At 33.9% G+C, this 27,993-nt stretch overlaps 1 protein-coding gene across 3 annotated transcripts in view; it reads left to right on the forward strand.

The window, feature by feature from the left end:
- Positions 1–12,530: 12,530 nt before the first annotated feature.
- The window catches only part of Slc4a7 (solute carrier family 4 member 7), a 71,453-nt gene continuing 55,990 nt past the window's right edge, over positions 12,531–27,993 (forward strand). For 2 of the 3 annotated variants that reach the window (XM_010638284.2, XM_033757083.1), the window contains exons 1-5: positions 12,534–12,590; positions 19,567–19,648; positions 23,094–23,240; positions 25,559–25,697; positions 26,414–26,574. In XM_010638284.2, coding sequence (XP_010636586.1) covers positions 12,558–12,590; positions 19,567–19,648; positions 23,094–23,240; positions 25,559–25,697; positions 26,414–26,574 — 562 coding nt within the window. In that variant the 5' untranslated portion in view covers positions 12,534–12,557. Of the gene's footprint in view, positions 12,591–19,566; positions 19,649–23,093; positions 23,241–25,558; positions 25,698–26,413; positions 26,575–27,993 lie in introns of all 3 variants that reach the window. The other variant, XM_010638283.2, reaches the window with a different exon arrangement.

Here is a 27,993-nt window from a genome sequence, read left to right on the forward strand (position 1 = left end):
TTGGTTTTTTGAGACAGGGTCTTGCTTTGTAGTTCAGGCTGGCCGTAAACTCACTATGTAGCCCAGGCTGGCCTTGAACTTACAGCTAGCCTCCTACTTCTGCTTCCAGAGTGCTGGGATTATAGGTGTGTGCCTCCAGGCCTGGCTAACCAGAATTTTTAAACTTTGCTGATGGTCAGTTTTATCTTTGTCCCCTTTCACCTCATTCTTCACTGTTCAGTGTAGCTATGGGGTTAACACTAATGTCTCCCTTAACTTTCCACCTTTTCCAGTAATTGTTAAATGAAACCTAGGAAGGATGCACTTCAGATACTCATTTCTGAAGATCTTCCTGAGTGTTTCAAACTGTAGGTTGTGACTTGTTAGAGATTAATGTATTATAAAAAGTATTAAGAATGAAGAGAAAGGGACCAAGTTAGATAATAAAAGGCTACATTACAAGGGTTAAGGGAAATAGTGGTTTGTAAAACTTATTTTATCCACATATACATAAATGTATAAACGTGTATTGGGTCGTGAGGCAAAATGTCTTGCTAGGATGTGCTTTTAAGAAAGTTGAAACATTGCTATAAAATTTATATTATTTTACAAATAGTACATGTATGAGTTTTTAAATAAAGTTTTAGTATATCCAAATAGGTATTTATTTTTATTTATTTATTTTTGTTATTGTTGATGTTTTTGGTACCGGGGATTGAACTTAGGTCCTCGTGCTCACGAGGTAAGCGACAGAACCACTGAGCTAAATCCCTGGCCCCCAAATAAGTATCTAGATTAGATGTTATTAGATGTTACTTAGCATCTATATTTATCTCTCTCTTTTTTTTCATGGTGTTGGGTATTGAACCTAGTACCACATGCTAGGCAAGTGCTGTACCACCAAGCTATTCCTCCATCCCTTTTTTGTTTTGTTTTGAGATAGTCTCAATAAGTTGCCATAGGCTAGCTTTGAATTTGTGATCCTCCTGCCTCAGCCTCCTGAATAGCTGGGATTGCACAGATATGCGCCATCATGCCTGGCTTCACATAAGTTAACAATGCTCTTTTAAAAGGTTTTTAGGACTGGGGGTGTAGGTCAGTGGCCCTGTGTTCAGTCCATGTCCTCAAAAACAATTTCTTTGAAAATTCAACTTCAAACTCAATAAAAAGAAAAAAAAAAAGACAAGGGGAAAAAATGGGAACCAAGACCTGTCATGTAAAGCTACAAGATCCCAGTAATGAATGTAACTGTACTGTATACCTAGAACGTACCAATAAACTCAATAAAAAGAAAAAAAAAGAAAATTCAACTTCATATTTTATCAACTTGTTCCATGGATAATAAGTGTGATATAATGAGAAAGAAGAAGTGCCAGCAGATTACCCTCTTCTTAATTTCAGAGGTCCATCAGCTGCTTGAGGCTTGTGTATAAAAATAGTACAGTATCTGCATTTATCAACACTTAGCACTGAGGCTCTGAAGTATCTGAAATATTGCTACAGTACTTTTCTCATTTGGAAGAGATGTATGGAAAACTCTAGAAACATCTCAACCAGAGCTAAAGCTAAGGAATATTCTATTAGTGTATATCAACTACTTTGAGATTTTAAAAGAAGGGAAGTAAGATGCATGGAACATTTAATTACAGTAAACTGTAATTCTTAGGCTTTGTGTCTATGTGAACATATGGTTAAAGCAGGATTAAAAGGAGACAAGTATTATTTATTATGTAGGATAATCCTTAGAGTCTTAGATTCTTTTGGAGAGGAAATCTAAAGGAGATTAAATAGTTTATATTGGAGGAAATAATCTAATTCTATTTGATAAACTTATTTTTTGTGGTGCTGTGGATTAAAACTAGGGACTCCTATATACTTGTTATATACTCTACTACTGAGATACCATCCTGGTCTAAATTGTAATTAAAATTCAGAAACTCAGATACGATTTCAAACAATATCTAGAGTTAAAAGAAAAAGGTTATGTTCTTGTGTTTCCCTCCCCTCCCCTCCCCTCCCCTGCTCTTCCCTTACTTCCCTCTCCCCTCCCCTCCCCCTCTCCCAGAAATACTCATTTTCCAAGAAATACTCTTTTACCTCCAGGAAATACTCATTTTTCAATATTCAAAATAATACTCAATAGTAAATTTCCATCCATTAAGATACACAAAAAGAAGCCAGCTGTTGTGGTACACTCCTGTCTAATCCCTACACTCTAGGAGGCTGGGGCATGAGGATCACAAATCCAAACCTAGCCTGGGCAACTTAGCAAAATACTGCCTCAAAATAAAATATAATAAAAGGCTTTATTGTATTTATATTAATTTTATACCAAGAATATTTTTAAGCTGGGTGAGGTGGGGCATTCCTATAATCCCAACACTGGAGGCTAGGGCAGGAAGACTGGCGTGAGTTCAAGGACAGCCTGAACTATGTAGCAAAACCCTGTCTGGAAAACACCCTAAAATTTTTTTGTAATTATCTGAAGTTATTCATCACTCTTCAGTGAGTATTAGTACAGTGATTGTTTCTAAAGAGTTAAATATATTTCAGAGACTGGACAAAATTTGTGACACCAACTGGATCATCCTTCTAGCATTCCACAATGGCTTTAATGATTGACTTATGTGTTTAATTTTTCACTATTCAGAGGTTGTAGTGAAATCATATAATTGAAATTTAGGGTTTTGAAAAGGTTTAAGTGTTTTCAAGCATTGCTGTCATCTTATCAGAAATCTTTTAAATTATTTCTGGTATTCTATAACAGAGTCCCTTTATGAGGTTTTCAGATCACACTCGATTTATTTGAGCTTTTGACTACTATTAGAGAAGTTCTCAATGGGTCCAATATCAGGACTCTGAACATCTCTGTGTTTTATTTACATTGTGTCTTTCTTCCCTGTGCTACTAATGTTCACTCTAGATTGTGGATTGGAAATGTCAGCATCTGATTCAGTGTATCCATGGGCTTCCCAGGAGAAATCCTTGCGTTAAGAGTACTGTGAGAGATCCATCTGCCATTCTATGCTTCTGGTGTTGATTTTTAACCTCTCAGGATTCTTATTTTCATACTGTACTTTAATGGTCTTAACTCCTCAAACTCCTATATCTGAATTTCTTTTGTTTTTGAGACAGAGTGTTGGTATGTTGCCCAGGCATGTCTTGAACCCCTATCTCAGTCTCTTGAGTAGTAGGAATTACAAGTGCATGCCACCATGCCTGGCTCTGTCTGAATTTTTTTTTTTTTATACTCCTCTCTTACTCTACTATGCTCCTTTTTGAGACAAGGTCGGATCCTCCTGTTTCAGCCTCCCGGAGTGCTGGGATTACAGGCATGTGCCTGAAAATATAGTTCTCATTTACAGAGCTTTAAGACTCCCCAGTCATTTACCCCACCCTCACCCCTCTCTGCTACCTCCCCTTTCTTCCCTTGCCTGTACTTCCATCCTTCAGCAGTTTAGAATCCAATGCCCATATCTTTAGCCCCTGTCCTTATTTGAGGGTGTTCATCATTGTGTTCATCTGTATCCAAAATTAAGTTACACAGCATCATAGATTTGTGCCCCCTTGGATTTATGTTGTCATGTAACACTGCAATGTTGTAAACATGGAAATAGTTCTATCTTTTGAATTATCTTCTGTTCTTTACAGTGGGTACATTAAGTGTTCTCTGCTCTTCAGGTTGTTTGTGTCTCTTCCTCAGTCATAGTAAATATTTTGCCTAATTTCAGAGTCCCTGAGAGCTGGCAAAGGGAGTTCCTTCACTATTTTGTTAAACATGTCTCAGCCAGCACTCAGCAAACCTTTTCTTCTTTTTGCATTTCTTTTCCTTTCTTTTTTTCTTTTTCCATTGGTGCTGGGATCAAATAGGGACTTGTACATGTTAGGCAAGCCTTCTGTTATATCACTAGCCCTATTTTACATTTGTCTCAGTGAAGAGAACCACTGTCATTTGGTTTCTCAGTGGTTGAAATGGGAGTATTACCCTTGATTTTTTTTTTCTCTTTTCATAGAAAAAACATCCAATGGATTCAGCATCCTAACCATCTTGAGACAGTCTATTTTTTTTCCTTTCTTTGACCATCACTTTTCAGGCTTTTTGCCTTAATGCAGTGACTTTCTAATTGGCTTCCCTCTCCCGTACAGAATTGTCTGCAGTATTGTCTTACAGAAGCACAATCCTGGTGATCACCCCTACTTTTAAAATCGATTGCTCTCAGAGCGAGGCTGAACTCATGAGGTCTGAAAGATCTGCCTCATTTATTTCCCTTCTCCACCCTTTTCTCTCATTACTGCATTTCCTTCCTGTTCTGCATTTCCATTATTTTACCTATTTGAACATACTGAACTTTTTTTCATCTCTGGGCCTTGGCACATTTTATCCCTGTTACTTGATGAATATTGTTAGATAACTGCATGAATAAGGGAACACACTTGAGGTTCATTTCAGGAGGATAGTTAATGAAAATACCTGGAATGTATGTGTGTCTACACATATCTAAATAATTTTGGTGGTAATAAAATTAACAAAATCTTATACAGCTGAAAAATTAGTTGATAATGCAAGGATAGCATGGCTATTAATATAGTGTGTGTTATATTTTTAGACACAAATGTATATAAATTGGGTAGAAACAAACCTGTTTGGATTGAAGAAAACTGTGTTATAAAGTTGGTGCTAAATCTTCTAATATTCAGGTTTGAATGATATTTCACAGCTGTGTTCTTGCTTACTGTCTTCCCAGAATTCATGAGGAAATGACTTAAATGACCATGAAGCCATCATTACTACTGGAAAGACAAGTGACAGACAGTATGTGTCCTTTCTGTAGGGTCAGTGGATTTTTTTGTTTTTGTTTTTCCTCTCCAGATGTGAAAGATTTGAAGATAGTTATTCAAATTAGGGCAAATAAGAGCTTTATGTAACTTGCTTCAAACATTTCTAGCATGGAATATTTTGTTTTTAATTATATGTATCATTAAAAATTTGTATACACAGTGGCTAAAGTCTTGCATAAAGAAAACTGTCTTCTGGTGGCTTGAAATGAGTTTGGAAAGAACGGTAAATATGTGCAAGGTACATTTAATTTCATTTAAATATAAAATGCTAACATAGTATGACTAGTAAAGATGATCATGTAGTAAGACAAATACCTGGTATTTAAGTGAATGCTTACATATACAACAGGAGCTTTTCTAAGCTTGTTACCTTCATTTATCTTATTTAAATATTTGTCACTTATCACTTGTAAATACTGTTATTCTCATTATACAGATGAGAAAACTAAGATACAGTGAGGTAGATGATCTCAGCTAGTAGGTGGAACAGCCAGGAATTGAATTTAGGCATTCTAGTTCTACAACTTAATTTTATCTTCAGCCCAGATAAACTAGTTGATAGATGGTACTATATATGTGCAGGTACAGTTTTTTAGTATAAGGGCGTAGTTTTGTGCTAATATAATTTGTGGAGGTAATTTCCTGCGTTAGGTCATTAGTTTTATAAATATGATCTATCATAGTGAGTTAAAATTTATGCAGTGCTGCATTATTTAAACATGATTTTGCTTTTTGAATTGTACTTTATTTCTTAGAGGAAACAGCCACCTGTTTTAAAGTTATTGTTGATTTTCCAAGTGAGATAATCATTCCTGCATTCACTTTATATTTCTAAAGATTTTTATAACATTTCTTGTTGTGTTACAGTTTTGCTTGTATTCCTTACCTTTGTTGATTCATCCATTTTTTTTTTTTTTTTTTTTTTTTTTTAAAAAAAAATTTTCCTTTTTTTTTTTCCTTTTTTTTTTTTTTTTTTTTTTAGTGCTAGCACATGCTAGGCAGGTGCTCAACCAGTGAGCTACTTAACACTTTTTTTTTCAGTTTTGAGAAAGAATCTCACTGAGTTACCAAGGCTGACTTTGAACTTGTGATCTTCCTATTATCCTCCCAGACTGCTGGGATTACAGGTGTGCACCACCATGCACTGCTTTGTTTATCCTTTAAAAAAAAACCAAAACTTTGCTGTCATGTTAGTGAATATTGAGCGGTGAAACAAGTTAAGTTCAGGCCATAATCTTTGATCTTTCTTGTTTACCGTGATGATCTCCAAATTTTCCTATTTCTCTCTGCCATCCTTAAGCATTAGTTTGGTTGTTATTATTAGGAAACATCTGTTTTTATCCACAAAAAAAATATTTCTGTTGGAGAAAAAAGTACAAAAAATAATGGGAGTATGTCGGTATTCTCTCAATTTGGAAAAATGCTTTAAAAAAAAAAACCTGACCAGATATTTTTTGAAGTAGTTTAATACAACTGATTATAGTTTTAGATTATGTTTCATTGAGTGTGAAGATAATTGCCCCTTAATACAGTTTTCATATATGAATATTTGAGAAAAATTATCTTGAACATTTTAAAATATTAAGAGTAAATGACAGGAAGCAGTTGTAATTAATAAAGATATGCTTGTTGACCTGTGTAACAAATTTGGCAATATTTTGATTTGAATTTCCAATCTATTACCATTTCACAATTGACAATTATTAATAAATAAAAAACAAACAAGAGGGCCAGGAATTTGTTTAGCCCAGTGGTTCTGCTGCCTGCCTTGAAAGTGCAAGGTACTAAGAAAAACAAACAAACAAACAAAAAACAAATCAAAACAAAACAAAAAAACAAACAGAAGTAATTGTTCCGGAGTTCCAGGAAGTTTTAGGCAGGATTCTTTTGTTTTCCCTGGAGTCACAAATTTACTTAAACTCACAAGATTCTCTTTGTAAATACAGAGTTCTGTCTGGTACCTGGGAAAAGCTGAACAAATCCTTAGAAAGAGGAAGATTAAGGCCTCAATATGAGTCACCTCTCATTTTTGTCTTTTAATCTTGACACATGCTTCTTTCTCAGGTCCACTTGGAGTCCCTGTTCTATCTCCATCTGATTCAGTTTTTTGTTCTTGATGCAAAGCCTCGAGGTTGGATCCTCAGTAAGTTAGGACTGTGGATTTTAGTGAAGCAGATTAAGTAAATAACTGTGTTGAGTAGAATGCAGAGTTCAGTTTTTGTAAGTGTGGAGGCTTAGTTTATGTTTGCCTGTATGTATATGTGTACTGACTTTTTTTTTTTATTTTGGTACCGGTGTCCAATTTGGGACCTTCTGCTTACGAGCAAGGTGGTGTGGCACCTCTAAGCTAAATCCCTGGATCTGCCCTGACTTTTGAGGGAGAACCTGATAGATTTTTAATTTTCCTTCACAGATCTTAAAAGCACTAAAAATGAAGGGCAAGAGGGCCACTTGAGTGTGGACTCATGAGTGTGGACTTGGGTTCAATTCCCAGCACCATAAAAAGAAAAAAATAAAGAGAAACCTAAAAACCAATAGTGCCCTCTAGTTATTTCTAAAGCAGTGATTCTCAATTGGTGTGTGGGGGGGTACCCCTACATTCTTCTATATTAAAGAGTTCCTGGTCCAAAATGTCATTAGTATGAGAAACTCTGTCCTGAAGCTTTGTAATCAAGGATCATGGAGCAAAATACCCAAAAGTTTCAAAATAGAGAAGACCAAGAATATGTTTTTGGAGTTAAGAGAAGTGACTCTTCATTATTTGAATGCCTTAGAGGAAGTGAGAAAAAGCATGTTTCTACTGAAAATCTGAGTTTAAATATGAGTTAATATAGGAAACCATAATTTGACTTTGGTGATTTCATATTTAATTGTTTCAGTTATATTTTAATTCCTACCAGTCAGATTTTTTAATTACTTTTTTTTGTTGTTAATTGTAATTTAGTGAGACCTATATCTTTGTAATAGACATTTATGAAAATCACAAATTAGTATTTTCTCAATGCAAATATAAATAGAACTATGTCATCTTTGTCAATAGCATTTAAGTATGAAGTATTGTTTCAGGGTTGGGGTTTGAATCCAGGGCTTTTGCATGCTAGGCAAGTGCTTTATCCCTGAACTGCACCCCCAGGGCCTGCAGTGTGATTCTTAAGAAAGATGACTACTGGTGTGGCCCAGTTGGTAGAATGCTTGCTTGACTAGCCAGCCTGTCCAGGGTTCTATCTCTAGAACCACCCACACAAAGATACTCTGCCAAGTGCAGTTGTTACTTTTTATTATAATGTCTTTATTTCTGAAAATACATTGATGCACAATTTTTGCTCTGTCTGAACTGTATTTCATTAGTGAAATAGATTTTTCAACTACTGAGTGAATATGGTTATACTTCAAACTGTGGTGAAAAATAAAAATTCTTGAAGTGATATGGGTTTTTGAAAGAACTGTTTAAAAACTGGCTGTAAATCTACTTTACTATGACAATACACATTGATTATTCAGTGTTACATGTAAAATGCCCATATGAAAAAAAACCAGTTCCACTATATCCCACATTTGGCTGATAGAAAAGTGAAATATTTCCTAGTACTTGCCTTCTTAATATTTTATCCTGAATTAAATTAAATGTCTGGCTTTCTTAAAATAATTGCCAGAAGACTTTTTCAAACTTTGACTTTCTTTGCCTTGAGCAGGCATTTTAGATAGGCATTCTCTTCACCACATGTGAGTACCAGAGAGCAGGTTTGTGCTTCTCATCACAGCCACTAGGTGGTGATCTTACATGGTGAAACCTAGGTTTCAGTGGTGGTGAAAACTGAAATGGTTGCCCAAATTAAGCCATGTGAACTCAGCAGTGATATTTACACATGTGAAGGAGGTGGACTGGCTGTGTTCTTTGCTGAAACATATTTTTAAGTGAGACAGGTTATCTAGTGTTTTACAGGGGTTTTTCTTTTGTCTTTTCTTGACTATTTGCTTCAAATTTATCTGTGGAAATCAAATTAAGATAAAATTTATGCTGACTTATAATGATTTTATGTTTTGCTTTTCATGGTAATAATTTCAGTCGTACTAGCTATTACTGAATTGCTAGTATTTACTGTATATAAAAATCAGTAGCCAGGCAAGGTGGCACACCTGTAATCCTAGCTACTTGAGGCTAGGGCAGGAGAATCACAAGTTCAAGGCCAGTTTGAGCAATTTATCAAGCCCTTGTCTTAAAACAAAATAAAAAGGGGGCTGGAAATATAGCTCAGTGTAGAACTGCTTTCCTAGCATGCCCTAGGTTCAATCCCCAGCAGCACACACACACACACACACGATTGTATCTAGTTAAAGCAAGAATTACGTTATTTTTGAAAGACTAAAATGTCACTGATATTTCATCTTAATAACATTGATTATATTTAATTTTAAATATTACCCGTAGAATTATTATTATTTTTGCAGTACTGGGGATTGAACCCAGAGAGTACTGTTACATCCTCAGCCCTTTTTATTTTTTTAATTTGAGAAAGGGTGTTTTCAATGTTGCCTAGCAGGTCTTGGACTCATGAACATCTTGCTAGGGTGCACCACTGTATGCAGGCTTAGATTTTAATGTCTTTAGAGCCACATGATCTTTGTTGAAATACAGAAGACAAACATATGTATTTTTCTATACTTTGTCTTTGAACATATAAATATATATTTACAAATAGGTTTTATCTTTTGTAAAGCATAAATGTCATATTAAACATGCAATTGCAATTTTGTGTAATACAGCCCTGACATCTGTTGGGTGTGAGTGGTTCTCTGTCATCGTTCATAAGTTTTTAGACTATGCAGTGCAATCAGCCATTTCCTTATGGGCTTTCAAGTTGTCTTCTGTTTTTTGCCAGTTTGAACAGTACACATTCTTGACTATATTTCAGTGCTTTTATTTCTGTGAGGTATATACCCAGAATGGATAATGCTATACCAGAGGTGTATCCTTTAAAAATGTCAGGTGGGCTAAGAGAACTGATGTTGTATTTAATTATATTTTAATGTCCATCGTCTTTACCAAAATCCCTAGAAACTAAGTTGCTTTAATAGTTTCCTAATACTTTATTCCTATTTGAGGCAGAATAGTTTAGTTCATATCTCTTGTACATGTGCAATGTGTTCATTTTAACTAAGTAATGGCTAAAGCAGATTGATCATGGAAATGTGCTTTTAACTTATGTAGAAGTAATTACTTTTAAGCCGTATTATGTTCTTAAAGGTAATTTGCACAAATACATGTGGTTGTGTTTTGTCCAATATAGAAATGAAATTATTTAAGGAGAAATAGTTAAACTTGAAAAAAATTAATCAAGGTGAGTTTTTTCTATGCAGGTGCTTGAGTTAGCATTTGAATAGTTGATGTACCACTGTATATTTTACTTGGATAAAAGGTTATAGTGGTCTTGTGTGTGAATATTATTTTTTTAGTGAAGACATTAATGATAACTTTCTGGAAAAAAAAATGTGTTCTTCTTTGCTTACTCTCTAAAATGTTTTGAACAATTTACATTTCCACTACAGTAGTGAGAATTTATGTGTCTGTGTTACTAATTTTAGATTATATAAACATATATATGTATGTGTATGTATGTGTGTGTGTGTAATCTATCTAAAGAGACTTAAATTGCATTTGCTGAACCACTAGTGAGAATGTCCATTTGGTTACTGGCCATTGTATTACTCTCTTAAGGGAAGTTTACTCGGTTCATGTTTTCCATTTTTTTCTTTTCCTTTGAATGAAGAAATTTTTTATGTGTGAGAACTATTTAGTACTATGTTTATCATAGTGCATGTGTTTCCATCATGTGCTTGTCTCTATTTTGTTTATGGTGTTCTTTGCTTTAGAGAAATACTGTTTAATTTTTGGTATAATAAAAGATCTATATGCCTTTTTTTTTTTAGTGCTGGGGATCAAACCCATACCTCCCATGTACTAAGCGAATATTTTATCATAGAGCTATAGTCCTACCCTTGTTAGTATCCTTTATGGATCTTACCTAAGAATAGATCATTCCACAATAATATAAAAAATATAAATTCTAAAGTCTGCTATTTCAGTTATCCTTAGTTCATTGAGGATTTATTTTTACCTATGGTTTGAAGTAAATCCTTAAAATTTTATCAAAATCTGGAGAGCCAAATGTGCTCTGTTGCTTAATAACTAGTCTTCCTCTACTGTAGTGTATATTTATTTATTTGATTCTGCTTTGTACTGCATAAAATGTTTCCTGTGTTGCTATCTTGATGTTTTTGCTTATTATAGTTTTGTAATGTATTTTGAGTATTTGTTAAACTATGTGGTCCCTTTTTTTCATGATTTTTATTGGGACGTCTAGTTTTTATGGAAGTTATTTACTTTGGTTAATAAAAAACACTCTTGGAATTCTGAGTCACTTTGTAAATTTTTACATTAACTTTGAAAGATTTATTATTTTTGCTATTTTGTGTATTTAAATCTGTCCACCTAGCAGAACATAGTAGTCTATCTCATCATTTAATATTTTTCAGTAAAATTTTAGTTTTAGATTAAATTTATTCTTGTGTATTCTTGTGTAACTTAATGTATTCTTGCATAATCATTTTGTCCCTGTTGTGTAGTTTTTCCTACTTCTTTCTCTCCTTTTTAAATTATACTTGTTGAGTTGAATTTGGTGAGAAGCAGACCAGTATCTATAATTACTTTAAAAGAGCATAGACTATCTGGGGGCACCTGGATCTTTAAATAGACAGTAACCAAGTTAGAATGACTGCAGAAGTATATATAAAGTGAAAATCTAGTTTTCGTAAGTCAGATAGTAAAGAGCTTTTTACTAAAATTTTAGTTTTTTTTTTTTTTTTTTTTCTGGTACCAGGGATTGAACTCAGGTCCTTGCGCATGCAAGGCAGGCCACCGAACCGCTGAGCTAAATCCCCGGCCCTAAAATTTTAGTTTTGAAGCTAGTTATTTTTCATTAGATGTTATGTCTCTTACATGTAATGGTTTGTTTTTTTAAGTGATCCTTAAAAAAATTCTTAGTTTTAATTCTGATGTGGTAAATCTAGGATAGTTTTTATACGCAAAGGCCTTTTGAAGTCCTTAGTAATTAAGAATGTAAAGAAATCCTAAGTCCCAAAGTTAGAAGGGTGCCTCTCATTTCCTTTTTCCATCCTAACTGTTATCTGTATAAATACTGTGGTTAAAATGATAATTATAAATGATAATATGATTTATTAATCCTATTAATATAGTTACAGATTGGTTTGCATAAGTTTAGTAAGACTTAAAAAGGGCATAGCTCTTTTCAGATGAAATCATTTTGGGGTCTTTCCTGAATTAAGTGAAAAACTTGTTGAAAGTTACTACACATCTGTCTGTCTACACACACACATATACCTATATATTCACCTGTATCTTTAGAGTATGTTCTCTTTTATACTAACATTGTGTAAAGATTTCCCTTGGAAACTGGTTGCTACATTCTTTTAGTATTTTTAAATGTGTGTATTGCTTTACTTTTCAGATCTGTTAGTGCTGTGACCCTGTGTAAGTTGTAATTATTAGCTTGGAAGATTAGGTAACTTACAAGACAGTGATTGGCTGTACCATAAAAGTAACTTAGAAGAGTTCATCTCTGCAAAGCACAATGACCTAAATCAGATATGCACTCACAATCCCTGGAATCTTCAAGGGATTTACTGCGTTACATTATCAACAGCAAGAAATTTCTCTTATTATGGAAAGATTTCGTCTGGAAAAGAAGTTACCTGTATGTACTTAGTTAAGATCTTGTATTTTATTTATAAACAAACTTGAATCTTAAAAGGTTTATTAGTGAAGCTTGAAGAAATGTCAGCCTTAATTAGTACTGGCTTAGAATAGTATCATCTTCTATGTCCTTGGTTGTCAAAGTCATCTACTAAAGAGTAAATCCTATGTAAAGTTAGAAATGTTTGTAGCATCTTTATTCCTGTATAAGGTTAATTTTGAGCATAGTTAAAATTACTGAATGAGACTTTAGAAGTTATGTAGCTAAGAAATTGTGAAAGAAATCACTTTACCTGAATGGATAAGTTAATTTAAAGCTAAGCTGAAGTGTTTGATCACTGTGAAATTACCTAGTTAATAATCATAATTTATTAGAGCTATTACTTTTGGGGTATAGCCGTGTGTCTTATATAATAGCAATACAAATTTGTGTTATGGGTCCCCAGTGGCTGTTTTAATAATAATTTTGTAAATCTCAGGTGTCAAAAAATATGTCAGGTTTGTGATATATTCATAATCTTTAACACTTTTTCTTTGCTAACATTCCTTTGCCCTGCTAATTCTCATTTTTGGTGTTTGACCAAGTAACCTATAAGTTGTAGATATTACTTTTCTGGTAAGATAAATGACTAAGAGGAGTTAGTAAAATGTGTTGTATAATTATAAAAATCAGTTTCTAGCAAAACCAAATTTGTTTGATTTTGCTTGGATTCCCATTTGTTAATTTAAGTTTAGCTTTATCACAAGTTGATGCTGGGCTTTTTTTGTTTAAAAAATGATTTAAAGTATTGAATACTTTAGTTTGTTTAAGCTTTAATTGTGTTTATCAGAGGAATCTTTAAATGGCTCTAATAGAAATTGTTAGGAAAGTGTCATGTCCTTTGAAATATATTGAACATTCACATGTTAGAGAATTCAGGACCAAATGCTGCTTGGTGCTAGAATGTCACAGTAAGCCATAGTGACACGGCTCTCCCCTTCTACAGAGAGCGTTCTTTTCTTCTTGTAACTTATTTTTCAGCCTGGGAGACAGACAGTTGCATTCACTTTTGATTATAGATTAATTTAAAAACTGCCATATGTTCTCAGTATGTACTGCAGAGACCTTTTTCTACATGGATAAAGAACTTACATACCAAGCATTCCACAAACCTGACTTTTAATTTTACTTTTTTTCACTCACATTGTGATCTTAAGCAAGTCACTGAAACTCTGTGTATATGTTTCATTTTTTATATTTAAACAAAAAATGAACTGAAAAAGTAAAGCCCATTCAATATCTTATAGACTACATTTATTCATTAGTTCTGAAGGCTGGGGATTTAGCTCAGTGGTTCCTCCACTTGCCTTTGCAAGTGCAAGGACCCAAGTTCGGTTCCTGGTACAAAGGAAAAAATAAAAAAGACCTATTCATTAGCCCTGGATGATTCTTATCAGGAAGAGTCACATCCTAGTTGTAAAGTAACTGATAAGCAGGACATTTGATTATGTAACTTCTTTTCATTCATTGATATATCCCCAGTGTGTGGAGTAACCCTTAGAGGATGCTCTCATTTATTGAATGAATGGATTCATTCCTTAGTTTCTGACTTTTGAGGAAATGAGCCTTCTTTCATGGTCCTGTAAGATTCTTGGGGAACCTGGAGCATTGGCAAGGGGGAAGAATAGGCAAACAGAAGATCATATGACCAAGAGATTTCCTCACTTTATCTTCTGTTGTGTTTCAGTAGAAAGATGTAATAGAACCTTAAAAATACGCAGCTAATGATAATCCAAAGTAGACTGTGCATGAGAAGTCTTGGCAGAACATCTGTGGACCTTCTTTTCCTGAAATATATTCAGTGAATCTTTGTGGTCCCCCCACTCCTCTCTACAGAATGTCTGTGCCTCTCTATATGTTTTACTTATTAACAAAGTTAAGAGGTAGTTATAAAAGGAGTCATTTTTGTAAATAGTTTTTAAAATTCTCATATCTGCTATAAATTTGTACATACTTGATAACCTGAAAATAGAGGATTTCCGGGTATGTCTTGATGGGTTCTGTGTTCCTGTGTGTTGTTTGAAACTTGGAGTAAGTTTCATAGAAACAGCGCAGTGTTTATGATGTACGTTTTCTGTGGAACCTTGATAAGCTTTTCCACTTGCCTTGTGAAGAGGCACCTCACAATAACTTGTCCTAACTTGAATCCTCATTGTTACTGGAGCCTATTTCTTGCCGTTATTTATGCCTCACACTTCTTTGAGTTCTATTCTCAATTTAGTGCATTTTTAACTTTTGTCTGCCCTTTGAAACTTGTCATCAAATTCAAATTGTCTTTAGTGAAATTCAAATTTCAATTCAGTCATGGCACTAGGAAAACTTGTAATACATGGGAGAAATAAAAGACTCCCAAATTATATCAGTGAAAGATTGACTCACTCTAATCCTAAATAAATTAACCCCAGTTTCAAAATCATATGTATGAAGTGGTTCAGTGGTTTGTATTCCCTTGTACCATGTACCATAATTTATTAAACTATTCCTCTTTTTAAGAAACCACTGGGTTTTTTCCAGTTTTTTCCTGTTAGCAACACTGTTGAAATGATAACCACATATACCTGTCGTTTCATATGTGGAGATTTTAATCTTTCTCTTTGATCATATATGGATAATTAACATGTTACAGTACAGTGGTAGTGACCTTATTTTATAAATAAAATTTTGAAACCAGGACTAAATAAATTTCTTAAATTACACTGAGTATACCTTGCATTGATGAAATTTGGATGTCTCTTTACTGTTCTGTGCTTTTGAGTTCTCCTCATGCCATGACCTATTTCTTTTTAGGCAGACTTTCTAAGTGGCAACTGTTGTGACCCCTCTAAAGCTAAGAAGAGAGCATTGTGATGTCAGGGGTCACTCTTGCTATTTATATAGGCCCACTATATTCTTGGAGCTAAAAAGTGAAAGAAGTCTTTTCTAGATGCAGTGTTTAAAATAATTCACATATTAGCAGGTTGAAATTTGAATTTTTAAACAATAAAAATGTTCATTATAATAAAAAATGAAGCACTAGGATTGTCTTTGCTCTTCAGTGCTTTCCATCAGAGTATTAGCAGTCCTGTTTCTCTTCACAAAGATTTAGTGTGTGCTTACATTTTTTTGTGTAAATTTTAAAGAGACAAATGAAATTGTCCTCCTCACAGAGTATTAACTTACTTTTTTTTTTTTTGATGGTGCTAGAGATTGAACCCAGTGTCTTGACATTGAGCTATATCCTTAACCTTTTATTTATTTTTATTATTATTTTTTTTTAGATGGGTTTCACTAAGTTGCTCAGGTTGGCTGAAACTTTTGATCCTACTGATTCACTCTTTGATCCCAGTGTGCTTGGATGATAGGCATGTACCACTGCTCATCTTTACTTTCTCTTTATTGAGGAATAATGGCATGTAGAGTTGTACTTGAAACACGTCATGTTTTTCATAAAAGCATTGCCCCCTTGAAGCACGCAGTGGCTTTGTGCTCAGGGATTTTCAATAGATAGCGACACGTGTGCTGAGTTTTTATGTGGTCCTCTTAACATTGATCTTTACAGCAGACAGTTGTATCCTACTTTTCTTGTTTCACAGTGAAAAACTGGGTAAAGTTTTTAAGGGAAAGGAGAAATGCATATTTATCTCTTCTTTTTTCAGTGTTAGTAAGTACTGTTAAGATTTTTAAGACTTTAAAAATTTTAACTTTATGGGTTGGGGATTTAGCTCATTGGCACTGCGCTTACCTCGCAAGTGCTAGGTCCTGAGTTCAATCCCCAGCTCTCCCCCCAAAAATTAATTTTAGTTTGTTATGCAAGTTAAATGTGAAAACATTCTAGTTGAAAACTTTTTTTTGAAAACTCTAATAACAGTAAAGTAACATTCTGACTTGGTTTTTATTCAAATTTAAGTTCCTTTTCCAGATAGGGGCGGTTAACAATTTGTTAAGGGTCCAATCAGACCTTTTCCTTTTTATTTAATATAAATGCACAACTATGGAAACATATACCTAGAGAAATAAAGTTTGGTTTTTCACGTGAATTTTTAACATAAATGTGATCTTATGTTATTTCTCTATCACTTATTTTCACTAATCTATCCTGAGATCTTTGCGTAGCAGCTCATTTAAATATACTCTCTCCTTTTTGATTTATTTCATACTATTCCTTAGTATGAGATTTCCTCCTTAGTCTTCACTTTTTCATTATTAAAAATACTGGCTGGATATGGTGGTGTATGCCTAATAAGGCCAGCCTGGACTGTAGTGAGTCTATGTATCAGAATGCCAACACTAAACAAAAAAACTTATCCCAAGGAAAAGAAAGGTTCAGAGAACTTTAATGACTTTTTCAAAGTGTCACAGATAGTGTTTAGTGCAAGCTGGGCAGACCATGAGAGAAAGATCTATAGCATCCTCTTTTTATATTCTACTTTGTGGGAGTATTTTTCTTTGATCAGTGGTTAAAGGTAAAAGGTATTTGTATTTTAATTAAATATAATACTTGTAGCCAAATAAATATTAATGAATTATAAAGTCAATAATGGATTGTCTAACTTAAAAGTTTTTTTTTTGTAGCACTGGGCATTGACTCTCCAGGGCTTTATGCATGCTAGGCAAACACTCCACCACTTTCCTACCTTTCCAGCCTGTAACTTTTAAACAGTTTTTGAGGGGTTGTCTTTTGAGACAGAGTCTTGCTGTGTGATTCAGGCTGGCTTTGAACTCACTGTAGCATAGGCTGGCCTCGGATTAGTGGTAATCCTCCTGCCTCAACCTTCTGAGGGCTAAAATTACAGACATATACCACCTGCCTAGCAATTTAAGCTATTTTTGAGTATTAGTTGGCTGATTAGTGGTTAGTATATTTAGTAGCTATTTAGTATATCTGAATATATAAGTATAGCTGTGTAAAAATAAACAATTTTGTTTGAACGTGAGAGGTTAAGTGTATTGTTTTACTTCTTTTTCTGGCAATTGTGCAGGCTACAAGTTTGGAATGGGAACAGTTAATCCTTTTTACAGTAGACAGCATGCTCCCTCTCAGGATACAACCTCTGTCTGTTTTATTTAGAAGAGATCTTGTCTTTTGTATTTGCTCATGCTTAGGAAGTAAATGACATGCAGTCATTGAAGGATAAGTAAAGGTTTGAGAACGTGACTTGTTTAATGGGTGGCAGTTATTAATTAGTAATTCTTGGACATTTTTGGCATTTTTGTTTGCTTTCCTACTTTGGCTTTTCTTTAAGGAGTTATGAAGAACTGTGTGGCAGTTTGATGAATCATACATACTGTTGCCTGTCTTCTTAGTTCATCATATGACTTTGTCCATGGTCTGTACAGCCTGCTTTTTACTTATTTATGTATGGAGCCTTAGTTATTTAACTTTCCTGAGTTTCCTATATTAAATTAACACCAAATATTCAGTGTCATATTCAAGTATATTTTGATATCCAAATCTACTTGATTGTTGTTTGAATATCTAGCCTTCAGACAGTAAGTTTGGGTATCAGAAGACCTATATTTGTATAATATATTCTGATTGTGAGTTTTGAGTAGCAAATAGTGAAAGTTTCAATAGTAAGAGATTTGAAGATTTAAGCAAATTGATTAAATTCCTGGGTTTAAATAGAATTTGGGCACTGAGTTTAGATATTGAGGAATTACATGTAATTTTACTTTGTGTGTTCCGAGAAGCCTTAAGTTTCATGCTCAGCACTGCTAAAGGTCAAACAAAGCATGTTCTTTCACAGTCCCAGCAGCCCCATGGTGACACAGGTCTAGTATTACCGGCACCTGGGTTCATGAGCCTAGACTGAAACTTTTGAAGGAAAGAGATTTGTTCATCTGTTTGGATTTGTGGTACAGAATTGTGTATAATAAGTTCATAATATGTAGTTGATAATTATAGTGTTCCTTTTAAAAGCTGTTAGTTGAAATGGGAAACTAAAATTTTATTCTTCTTTTTTTTTTTGGGTGACAGTGTCTTCCCATGTAGTTTAGGCTAGCCTTGAATTTGCAGTGATCCTCCTGCCTCAGCCTCCTGAGTGCTAGGTTTATAGGCATGTGCCACTATGCCTGGCTAAAATTGTATTCTTTTAAAAATAGTCCATGTAATATTTTACAATAAATATGTTCTGGCAAAAGACTGGAACAAAATTAAAAGATAGATTTATAAAAGTGAAAGGTATATTCAACTGAAAGGTAAGGTATAATTTCCATAGTTTGATATTTGGCGTGGCTTTTCCTTCATGGGTTTCTGAAAATTTTTCTAACCTTGTATTGGCCTTTAGTTAACTTCTAAATGAAAGTGGTATGATGTATCAAGTCCACTTTTAACATTTTTATGTTTAACTATAATCCAATCCAATATAGCTGTTTCAATGTAGAAGATCTAAGAGCAAAATTTCAATAAGAATCTTCTATATCGACCCCTAGGGATTCCTCTCACACCAGATTTTCTTCAGTTTCTGATCTTGGAAAGGCTTTCTATTGAAGATGAAGTGGATTATTTAGTACCATCTGCAGAAAGTCATTGAAAATATTTGCCACTCAATTCTTTATTTTTATTTCTTTGTGGTCATGGAGATCAAACCTAGAGTCTTGCCTCTCAACAACTGAGCTACATCTCTTCCCCCTTAAAATTTTTATTTTTTAATTTTGTGACAGGGTCTTGCTAAGTTGTTCAGGCTGGCTTTGAACCTACACTCCTTCAGCCTCAGCCTCCTAGAGAGCTGAGATTACACCATGGCCAAGCACCACATTGGTTCTCACTGAGATTTTTTTAATAGTCTCTGTGGGCTTAAAAAATAACCTATAAACATACCTTAAAAAGAATAATGTGAAAAATTCATTTCTTCGAGAGGAAACAGTCTGTTTCATACTTTTTGGCAATTTCAAATGTTTATAGTAGGTCTTCAGTGTTTTATTGATTTTATGAGTAAATAAGAATAATTTGTTTTAGGGTCCTGATGAAGAAGCTGTTGTGGATCTTGGCAAAACCAGCTCAACTGTGAACACCAAGTTTGAAAAAGAAGAACTAGAAAGTAAGTTTGTTTAAAACAACTTATGCTTAGCAGAATGAGTTTCTAATTAAGGTTTGCTAGTATTTTTTAAGCTCTACCTACCTGTTTTTGGAAACACTCTTTTTGTTGTTGTGAGGTAGAATATGTATTTAGAAGAATGCTGAACATTTTTCTAGTATACTTTCATCCTGCAGCTAACATCCATATAAATGTTAGCTCTGTCTAAAATTAGAATATTTCTGAGTTATTTACTCTTTGTTGTGAAAGTATTCTCATAAGATGTATTTGAGAAAGACTTTCAGACTTCACAGATACTTACCATTACTGGAAAACTGAAAGACCACAGTTTCAAAATGAGTTAATTGTTTTAATCTATCTATCTATCTATCTATCTATCTATCTACCTACCTACCTACCTACCTATTTAACATCTGGTAGCTTGGTAATTTGTATTATGAGCAAGCTAGAGTTCCAGACTAATAAGCCATATTTATCATTAGTTGTTATCTTAAGTGCTTGTTTTATAGGTCTGTTACAGCAGCCTTTTAATATGCTGCGGTAACTTCTACACAAAAATGTGTACCAAAAGGTCTCTTCCCTGAGTGGGAAGGAATCCTAGTAAATGGCTTCTTTTCTTTATCCTTTGAAATAATTTTAGATTTACAGAATAGCTTTGCCAAGGTTGTATGGAACATTCTTGTGCATATTTTGCCCAGGCATTACTAATGTCTTCATGTATTTGTGAAAATACAGGTAATAGTAGCTAATTGCTAAGTTACTAGTTTACTATTAATTAAACCGCAAATTTGATTTGGAATTTCCTGGGTTTTTACCCTACTGATTTTTTTCTGCTTAATGATTTAGTAGATCCTGCAGCTCAGGACCCTATAGTAGTACTTTAATTGTCATGTCTTCCTAGTCTTCTAACCTTATCAGTTTCTCGTTCTTTCCTTGTCTTTCATGACCTTGGCATTTGTGAAGGGGACTGGTGAGGTATTTCCTTCAGTGATTCTCAGTTTGGGTTTTTCGTGTGGTTATGGACTATAGATGGTGGACTGCAGGAGGAATATGTGCGCTTTATTCTTATCTGTGGACTTGTGCTATCACCATGACTTGCTCTTAATGATGTGAGGCTGAATACTTGGCTAAATGCTGTTCATGGCAAATGATTTGTGGATATTTTGAGGCCTTTTAAGGAACTGCTTTTTTTGTTATTAAAATCTGAGATAGCTGGTTTTATATCAGACTATTTTATAGATTTTAAAAGAAATAGAGACATAAGAATTCTCATTAACATCTGAAATTTTTCTAAACTGACAAAAGTGACTTCAGAAGTCTAGGCTTATTAGGGATACTATATATTATATATTGTAACAGAGGGCACTAGAGCAAAAATAAATGCAGAAAGGTTCAATCTCCTAATCATCGGATTCTCATACATTCTTATTTATTTTACTTAGTCTTTCTAAACTGCAGATTCTCAGAGTTTATTTTTATTGTGGTGCATTGCAGTTTTTTACCAAGACCATTAGTACAAATTTGAATAACAGCTTTTTTTTTTTTCGTGGGGAGGTACTGGGGATTGAACTCGGGTGCTTGTGCTTGCGAGTCTGGTGACAGAACCATTGAGCTAAATCCCCGGCCCTGAATAACAGCTTTGTAATTCCCAGTGCAGAGTGATGGAAACTTATTATGTGTTTTATTATGTATTTTTCTTGGTGTTCAGCAGGAAATAGTTTCACTAAAATAAAATGATAAAATCACAGTTGTTATAGTATTACTTTTTATTTTTGTACCTAGGATCAAACTCAGAACCTCAGAACCAAGGCAGGTGCAGTACCGCTGAGCTAAATCCCCAGCCCAACATTACTTTTTTATTAGAATATAATTCACAGTATAACATTTACCATTTTACAGTGTGCAGTTCATTGCTTACATTCAGTATGTCATTCAGCCTCAACCATAGTCCTCCATCTGTCTGTCTCTCTGTCTCCCTTCCTCCCTCCCGCCCTGCCTTCCCTTTTTCAGTCTTACTGTGATTTGAACCTGGGCCTTCACACTGAGACACATCTCTAGCCCTTTAAATTTTGTTTTTTACTTTGAGACAGGATCTTGTTATGTTACTAAGTTGCCCAGTCTGGGCTCAAATCCTGTATCCGCCTGTCTCAGCCTCCTAGAGTGTTGGGATTACAGGTATATGCAAACGTGCTTGGCTCAACTAATACCACTCTTAAACCCAGATATATTCCTGTCATCTTTAAAAGAAACTCTGTATCATCTGCTTTTAAATTTGGAATTTCTAGTAAAATGTTTTTTCTAACGGATTTAATTCCTGTAGACATTTATTGAGTGCTAACTATGTTCTAGGAGGTGCTAGGTTCTAGAAGATGTTGAAACAAATAATTTTAGTTCAGTATGTCTCCATATATATCCAGTTTTTACTTTAAAAATTGCTCTTTTGGGGGGTACTATGAATTAGACAAGAAGATCTTGCTAAGTGTCTCAAGCTGGCCTCAAAGTTGTGATCCTTCTTCCTCAGGCTCTGGAATAGCTGGGATTACAGGTATATGTCACCATTGGCAAGCGAAATAAAACCTCAGTGTAACTTTTTTAACCTTAGCTGGGAACATGAACCTCAGGCAAAGTAATTTGCTGTTCTTGCATGTTCACAGGTGACCTCAAAATCTTCATGAATATTGATTTTGGGGTTACAAGGAAGTTTTAGTGAATCAGCAGATTTGCAAGCATAGAATCAAAAAATGTTGAAAATCAACTGTATGATTAAATCTCATCTAAGGATGCAAATGTTCTTAAAAGTATTTATTTTCTGACCATGTTATGGAATTTGTTGGCAAAAGAGTGTCATCAACTTCGTAATTCATTATATTTTTCAAATTTTGTATATAAAGACAAAAGGCAGCTCTATACCAGATACATTTTGCATGTTGTATATCAGTTGAACAGTTAGTTCATGGCCCTCTTTACTCACTACAGAGAGAACCCTCATTTAAACTGTAAAGAAATCAACTTCTTGCCTCTCAATAGTTGACATAGACCTGCGCACTCTGGTTTCTTGATTCAGTTTTATTTAATGGGCGAATTCAGAGACTGCCAATTATAACTTGTTTTGGTCAGAATAGAAAGTCAAGATAATGCAGCATCAGTAGTAGTGTTTTCTATTCCAAAAGCATGTAAGCAACTATATTGCTTTTTATTTATTCATACAGCTTCTACCCTTTAATTGGAGTATTTGGATCATCTACATTTACTGTAGCTCTTACTAATTTGGATGTTGCTCTAGGCATAACATTCTGTGTGGTGCTCTATAAAATTATCAAAGTAACATTGTTAATTATGTTAATTTATATGTAATTCTTTGTTACTAGAGTAAATCCTAGTGTACTTTTTGAATACCATACTATTCCCTTTTGAAAAATTAGTGATATATTTCTGAATCTGTTAATAGGTCACCGAGCAGTATATATTGGTGTTCATGTACCGTTTGGTAAAGAGAGTCGTCGACGTCATAAACATCGTGGACACAAACATCACCACCGGAGAAGAAAAGATAAAGAATCAGATAAGGAAGATGGACGGGAATCTCCTTCTTATGGTAAGAATCTCCTCTTATGGTAAGAGAAAATAGTTCTCTTTAATAGTTTAGTTTTTTTCCAGGGAAATATCTTGTATTTTTATATTTTGATAGTATCTTTTCTTTTAACAGCTGCATATCTGCAGTAATTTGGAACTTTACATATATTGGGGATACTTATTAAAGTAAGATTTTTTAAAATAGGGCAACTATTTGGTTAATAGTTAATAGGTTAAGAACTCCTCAGTGTAAGTTTAAAAAAAAATAAGGACTTTGTTTCTTCATTGTATTCTAGCCTTACAGTTGTAAAAGTCAAGTCTTGTCATTCACCTTCAAATTTATTAGCGTTTTATTTCCTTTTCTCTGCTATATATTTCAGTATTTGCATATGTGATGAATAGATACCTAGACTATTAAGGCTCCTGGAATGCATTGGCATTTTTGTTGTTTGTTTTGTGCCTTTTTAAAGCCATATTTTTTTTTTGCCTAGAAGATCTTATCCATGAGGCTGGTAAAGTTATGTAAACTCTACCAGTGTTGGCCCTATTGTGCTATGCTAAAGCTAAGTTTTTATGAAGAGACATGGAATGACAAACTTACTGTGTATAATACAGCTACAACATGAAAATTGGATTCTGATGGCCAGGTTTTGTATTCTTTATTTATTTATTTGCATTTTGGCCTGCTAGGTGGCCAGGCTGACCATGATCCTCTTGCCTCAGTCTCTTGAGGGCTGTGCTTAAAGTCATGGATAATTACACCTGGCTGGCCAAGTAAATATCAACTGGGCTTTGACACGCGTTCCTTTATTTAATCTTCTCAACAGTTGTTGTTTTCTCTCTTTTTATTTATTTATTTTTGGTACCGGGGATTGAACTCGGGTCCTTGTGCTTGCAAGGCAGGCCACCAAACCGCTGAGCTAAATCCCCGGCCCTCTCTCTTTTTTTTAGTTCTAGGGATTGAATCTAAAGCCTCACACATGTTAGGCAAGTACTTTAGCACTTAGCTGCACTTTTAGCCATTTCTCAAGTTTCAAAATAGATATTATTATTTTCATTTTATAGAGAAGGAAACTTTAACTCAGAGAGGCTAAAGGAATCTCTTAGCTTTTGCTGAGACATTGATGATCTAATAAAATATTAAGTAGTCATGTTGCTGGCAAAGGTCATATAGCTAGCAAAGCAAAAATGAATACTGAATTTAGAAAGCATCGCTAGTCAACTTTGACGATATTAAGTAATTTAGAAGAATTTTTCTGTTCCATGTGATGTACCTATCCACTTTAGGATATCTTAGGCTCTTATGTGAGTAGATCAGTTATACTTCTGTAATTCATACTGAATAAAAAGTTACATGGTATTTTCAGGGATGAAAAAATGGTATTTATTAAACTATGTTTGTAAAACTACAAAACTGTGCTGTATTTTAAATGTTCGATTTTATCTAACATTTCCAAACATTTTTGATGAATGAAAAAAGAAATGTTCAAATTCAAAAAAATGATAAACCCAAAACCTATCTGAAAAATTTCCAGTATGTATTGTGATGCATATTGAAGGATCACAGTGAGATCTATGAAGAACAAGGAAAATTGATTGAATTTCCTATTGTTTTATATTTTCCTTCTTGGAGTTATTGTGTTCTTCGTTTTACTTAATCCTTTGTGTTTTCCTTCTTTGTCTTTGTTTCTTTTTCTGTATTTTGTTCCCTCTGTGTTTTTTTCTGTTTCTTTTCTTTTTCTTTTCCTTTTAAGAATTCCTTCTAATCTGGTCCTTAACCTGTTCTAATATCTTGTCTGTTGCATCCAGTTTATCTCTTATGTTCAGCAGAGTTTCATTTTGCTTTTAATTGCAAGTCTTAAGGCTTTTTCCTGTCCTGAATTATTTATGCTCATTTCTGTCTTTGGGGATCCTGTACCACACAAGTGTATTAGTCTCTGAGGCCATGAATGAAATATCTTTTCTTGCAGTGATTTGTCCTACCTCCAACTCAAGCTGACAGTCTTCACTATCATTGTAGGATAAGTTACCTTCTGTAGCTTTGAGTTTCTAATAATTTGGGTTGTTGGCTTATTTTAATTTTTTTTTAGATTAGCTATAAACTTAGTTTGACTTATTTTTAATGTTTTTTTCTGCTTTTGATAATCATTTTGTGATTTTGCGGGGGAGTCTGGATTGTTGGTCCTGGTTTTCTTCTAAAATTATAATATCTTAATAATTAAAAGAAAAAAGATTTGAAATAGGTTTGTTTAAAACAAAAGTGTTTGAAATTCTAAATTGAATTTATATTTGAATGAATTCAGGAAAACTTTGAATGTATTTAATTTTTATTTTGTCAAGACACACCATCACAGAGAGTTCAGTTCATTCTTGGTACTGAAGATGATGATGAACAGCATATTCCCCATGACCTCTTCACAGAAATGGATGAACTGTGTTACAGAGATGGAGAAGATTATGAATGGAAAGAAACTGCTAGGTAAAACTTCTGAGTCTCAGATTTTAAAATTGGTTTTAGCTTTACTTTTTTTGTTGTTTTTTGATAATCAGAATATTGAAATTATGAGATGTATCTGGTGCTTTAAGACACTTCACAGAGAATTTCCTTATCAATATCTACAGATTTCATCTTTAATTTTACACCTCTATTCTCAAATTTTTTTCTTAAATTCTTTTTTACTCCTTAAAATGATACAAATGAAATTCAAAATTGAAAACTCAAAGTCTTCCTTTTTCCTCTATGATACAGTCTCACTGTATAATCCAGTCCTGCCTTAAATTTGCTGTATAGCCTATGCTGACCTTGAACTTGAGATCTTCCTGTCTCAGGTTCCTGAATTTATATTGGAATGAATTGAGGAAAATTTAGGAACTTAGGAACTACAAGCTCTTTAGGCCTGGCACATATACTAAAATCTTATGTAAAGATTTGTATTTTAAAAGAGGATTAGAAGGTAGTGGTATATTAAAATCCCTACTTTTGTTTATGTAAACTTATTGTTGTGATAGCTAGACTATTAAGTGTGACCATAGCCACTGTAGACCATTGGCCTTATTTGTGAAAATGTGCTTGTCATGAAAATTCTGTGCTGGTGGTGATTGTCTTTGTTTCTTTTAAAGATAACAAATTTATGTTTATCATATTAAAAACACATGAAATATTTTTTATACAAATTTTTCTTATTATTTGTTCAGATGGCTAAAATTTGAAGAGGATGTTGAGGATGGTGGTGACCGATGGAGTAAACCTTATGTGGCAACTCTGTCTTTGCACAGTCTTTTTGAGCTAAGGAGCTGCATTCTAAATGGAACAGTCATGTTGGATATGAGAGCAAGCACTCTAGATGAAATAGCAGGTAATTTTCTTATATTTAAAGTATGCTGTCTAGAGATAATCTGAGGGGCATAACGAGTTTTGTCATAAAGGTGCGTTGTTGTGGGTATGTAATACCTGAGTTTATTCTTTGGAATATTTCTGTTGATTAATTATTGATTTTAATTTAATGAGTTTTATTACCTTAAGCAGTGAGTACTTAGCAGAAAAATACCCCCCAAAACAAAGAATTTTTAATATTTATTGTTTATTAAACAGCATGAAAATTTTCAATATTGACTGTTTTTTGGTGTACAAAGTCTAAAAAAATAACACCAGAAATAAATCCAATAATGGCTGAGGATTTAGCTCAGTGGTGCAGCCATCTGCCTCTCAAGTACAAGGTCCTGAGTTTGATCCTCAGTACCAAAAAAAAAAAAAAAAAAAAAAAAATAGAAATTCTGATAATGAACTACAATGAAAATACCAAAAGAACCCTACCAAAAAAATCTTCAGTTATCACACTTAAAATGGTCTTCACACAAGACAACAGCATGTCCCATACATATGTGTTGCTTAAAATGACAGTATATGTGTTTTACTTTCCTGGCCTTTTTGTAGGACATAATAGATATTTCACTAGCTGTTTTGACATGAAGTTCTTATTATTATATACAATGTGTAGTTAACACATACATGAAATATCAGTAATACAAATTATTAAATTCTTAATATGTGTTGCCAGTTTAGACATCAGTATTTTCACATCAGCTGTGTACTTCCTTATGAAACCTAAAAGATAACATCAGAAGTAAATTTCTATATGAACCAGAATGAAAGTACTACTAGAACTTTACACCAAAAATAACTTTTACTTAAATTGTCACATCCATTGCAGTCTTCACACATGACAGTTATGTGTTCATGCACTGACAGCACATGTGCTTAGCTTTCAATTACCTGTATGGCAGATCTTTTTTGTCACCTCTCTCATCTTTCTTTTGTGTCAGGAGCTTCTTATCTATTGTACAATGTGTACTTAGGAAAATAAAAATAAAATAAAATATCAAATATGTAATGAGTACTTAGAATAGACATCAACATTTTCACATCAGCTGTTTACCTGCTTACCAAACCTAAAAAATAACATCAGAGATAAATTCCTATGGGGTCATGGATTTAGTGCAGTGACACTGCACCTGCCTTGCAAGCACAAGATCCTAAGTTCGATCTCCGGTACCAAAAAAAAAAAAACCAACCTATGTGAACTACAGTGTAAATAGAAACAAAAGTCTACCACAGAGATAATCTTTGCTTCAATTGTCACACCCTAGGCAGTCTTCACACATGTTCTGTATACAAGTGTCACTTACACTGATAGCACGTATGTTTTGTTTTCCTGACCTTTTTTGTAGGGTATAGTTGACATCTTTTTGGTTTTCTTGTTGTCATAGTAGGGCTT

This window comes from Fukomys damarensis, unplaced genomic scaffold, assembly GCF_012274545.1.
Source record: "Fukomys damarensis isolate Sample0158 unplaced genomic scaffold, DMR_v1.0_HiC HiC_scaffold_28, whole genome shotgun sequence".
Taxonomy (NCBI): domain Eukaryota; kingdom Metazoa; phylum Chordata; class Mammalia; order Rodentia; family Bathyergidae; genus Fukomys; species Fukomys damarensis.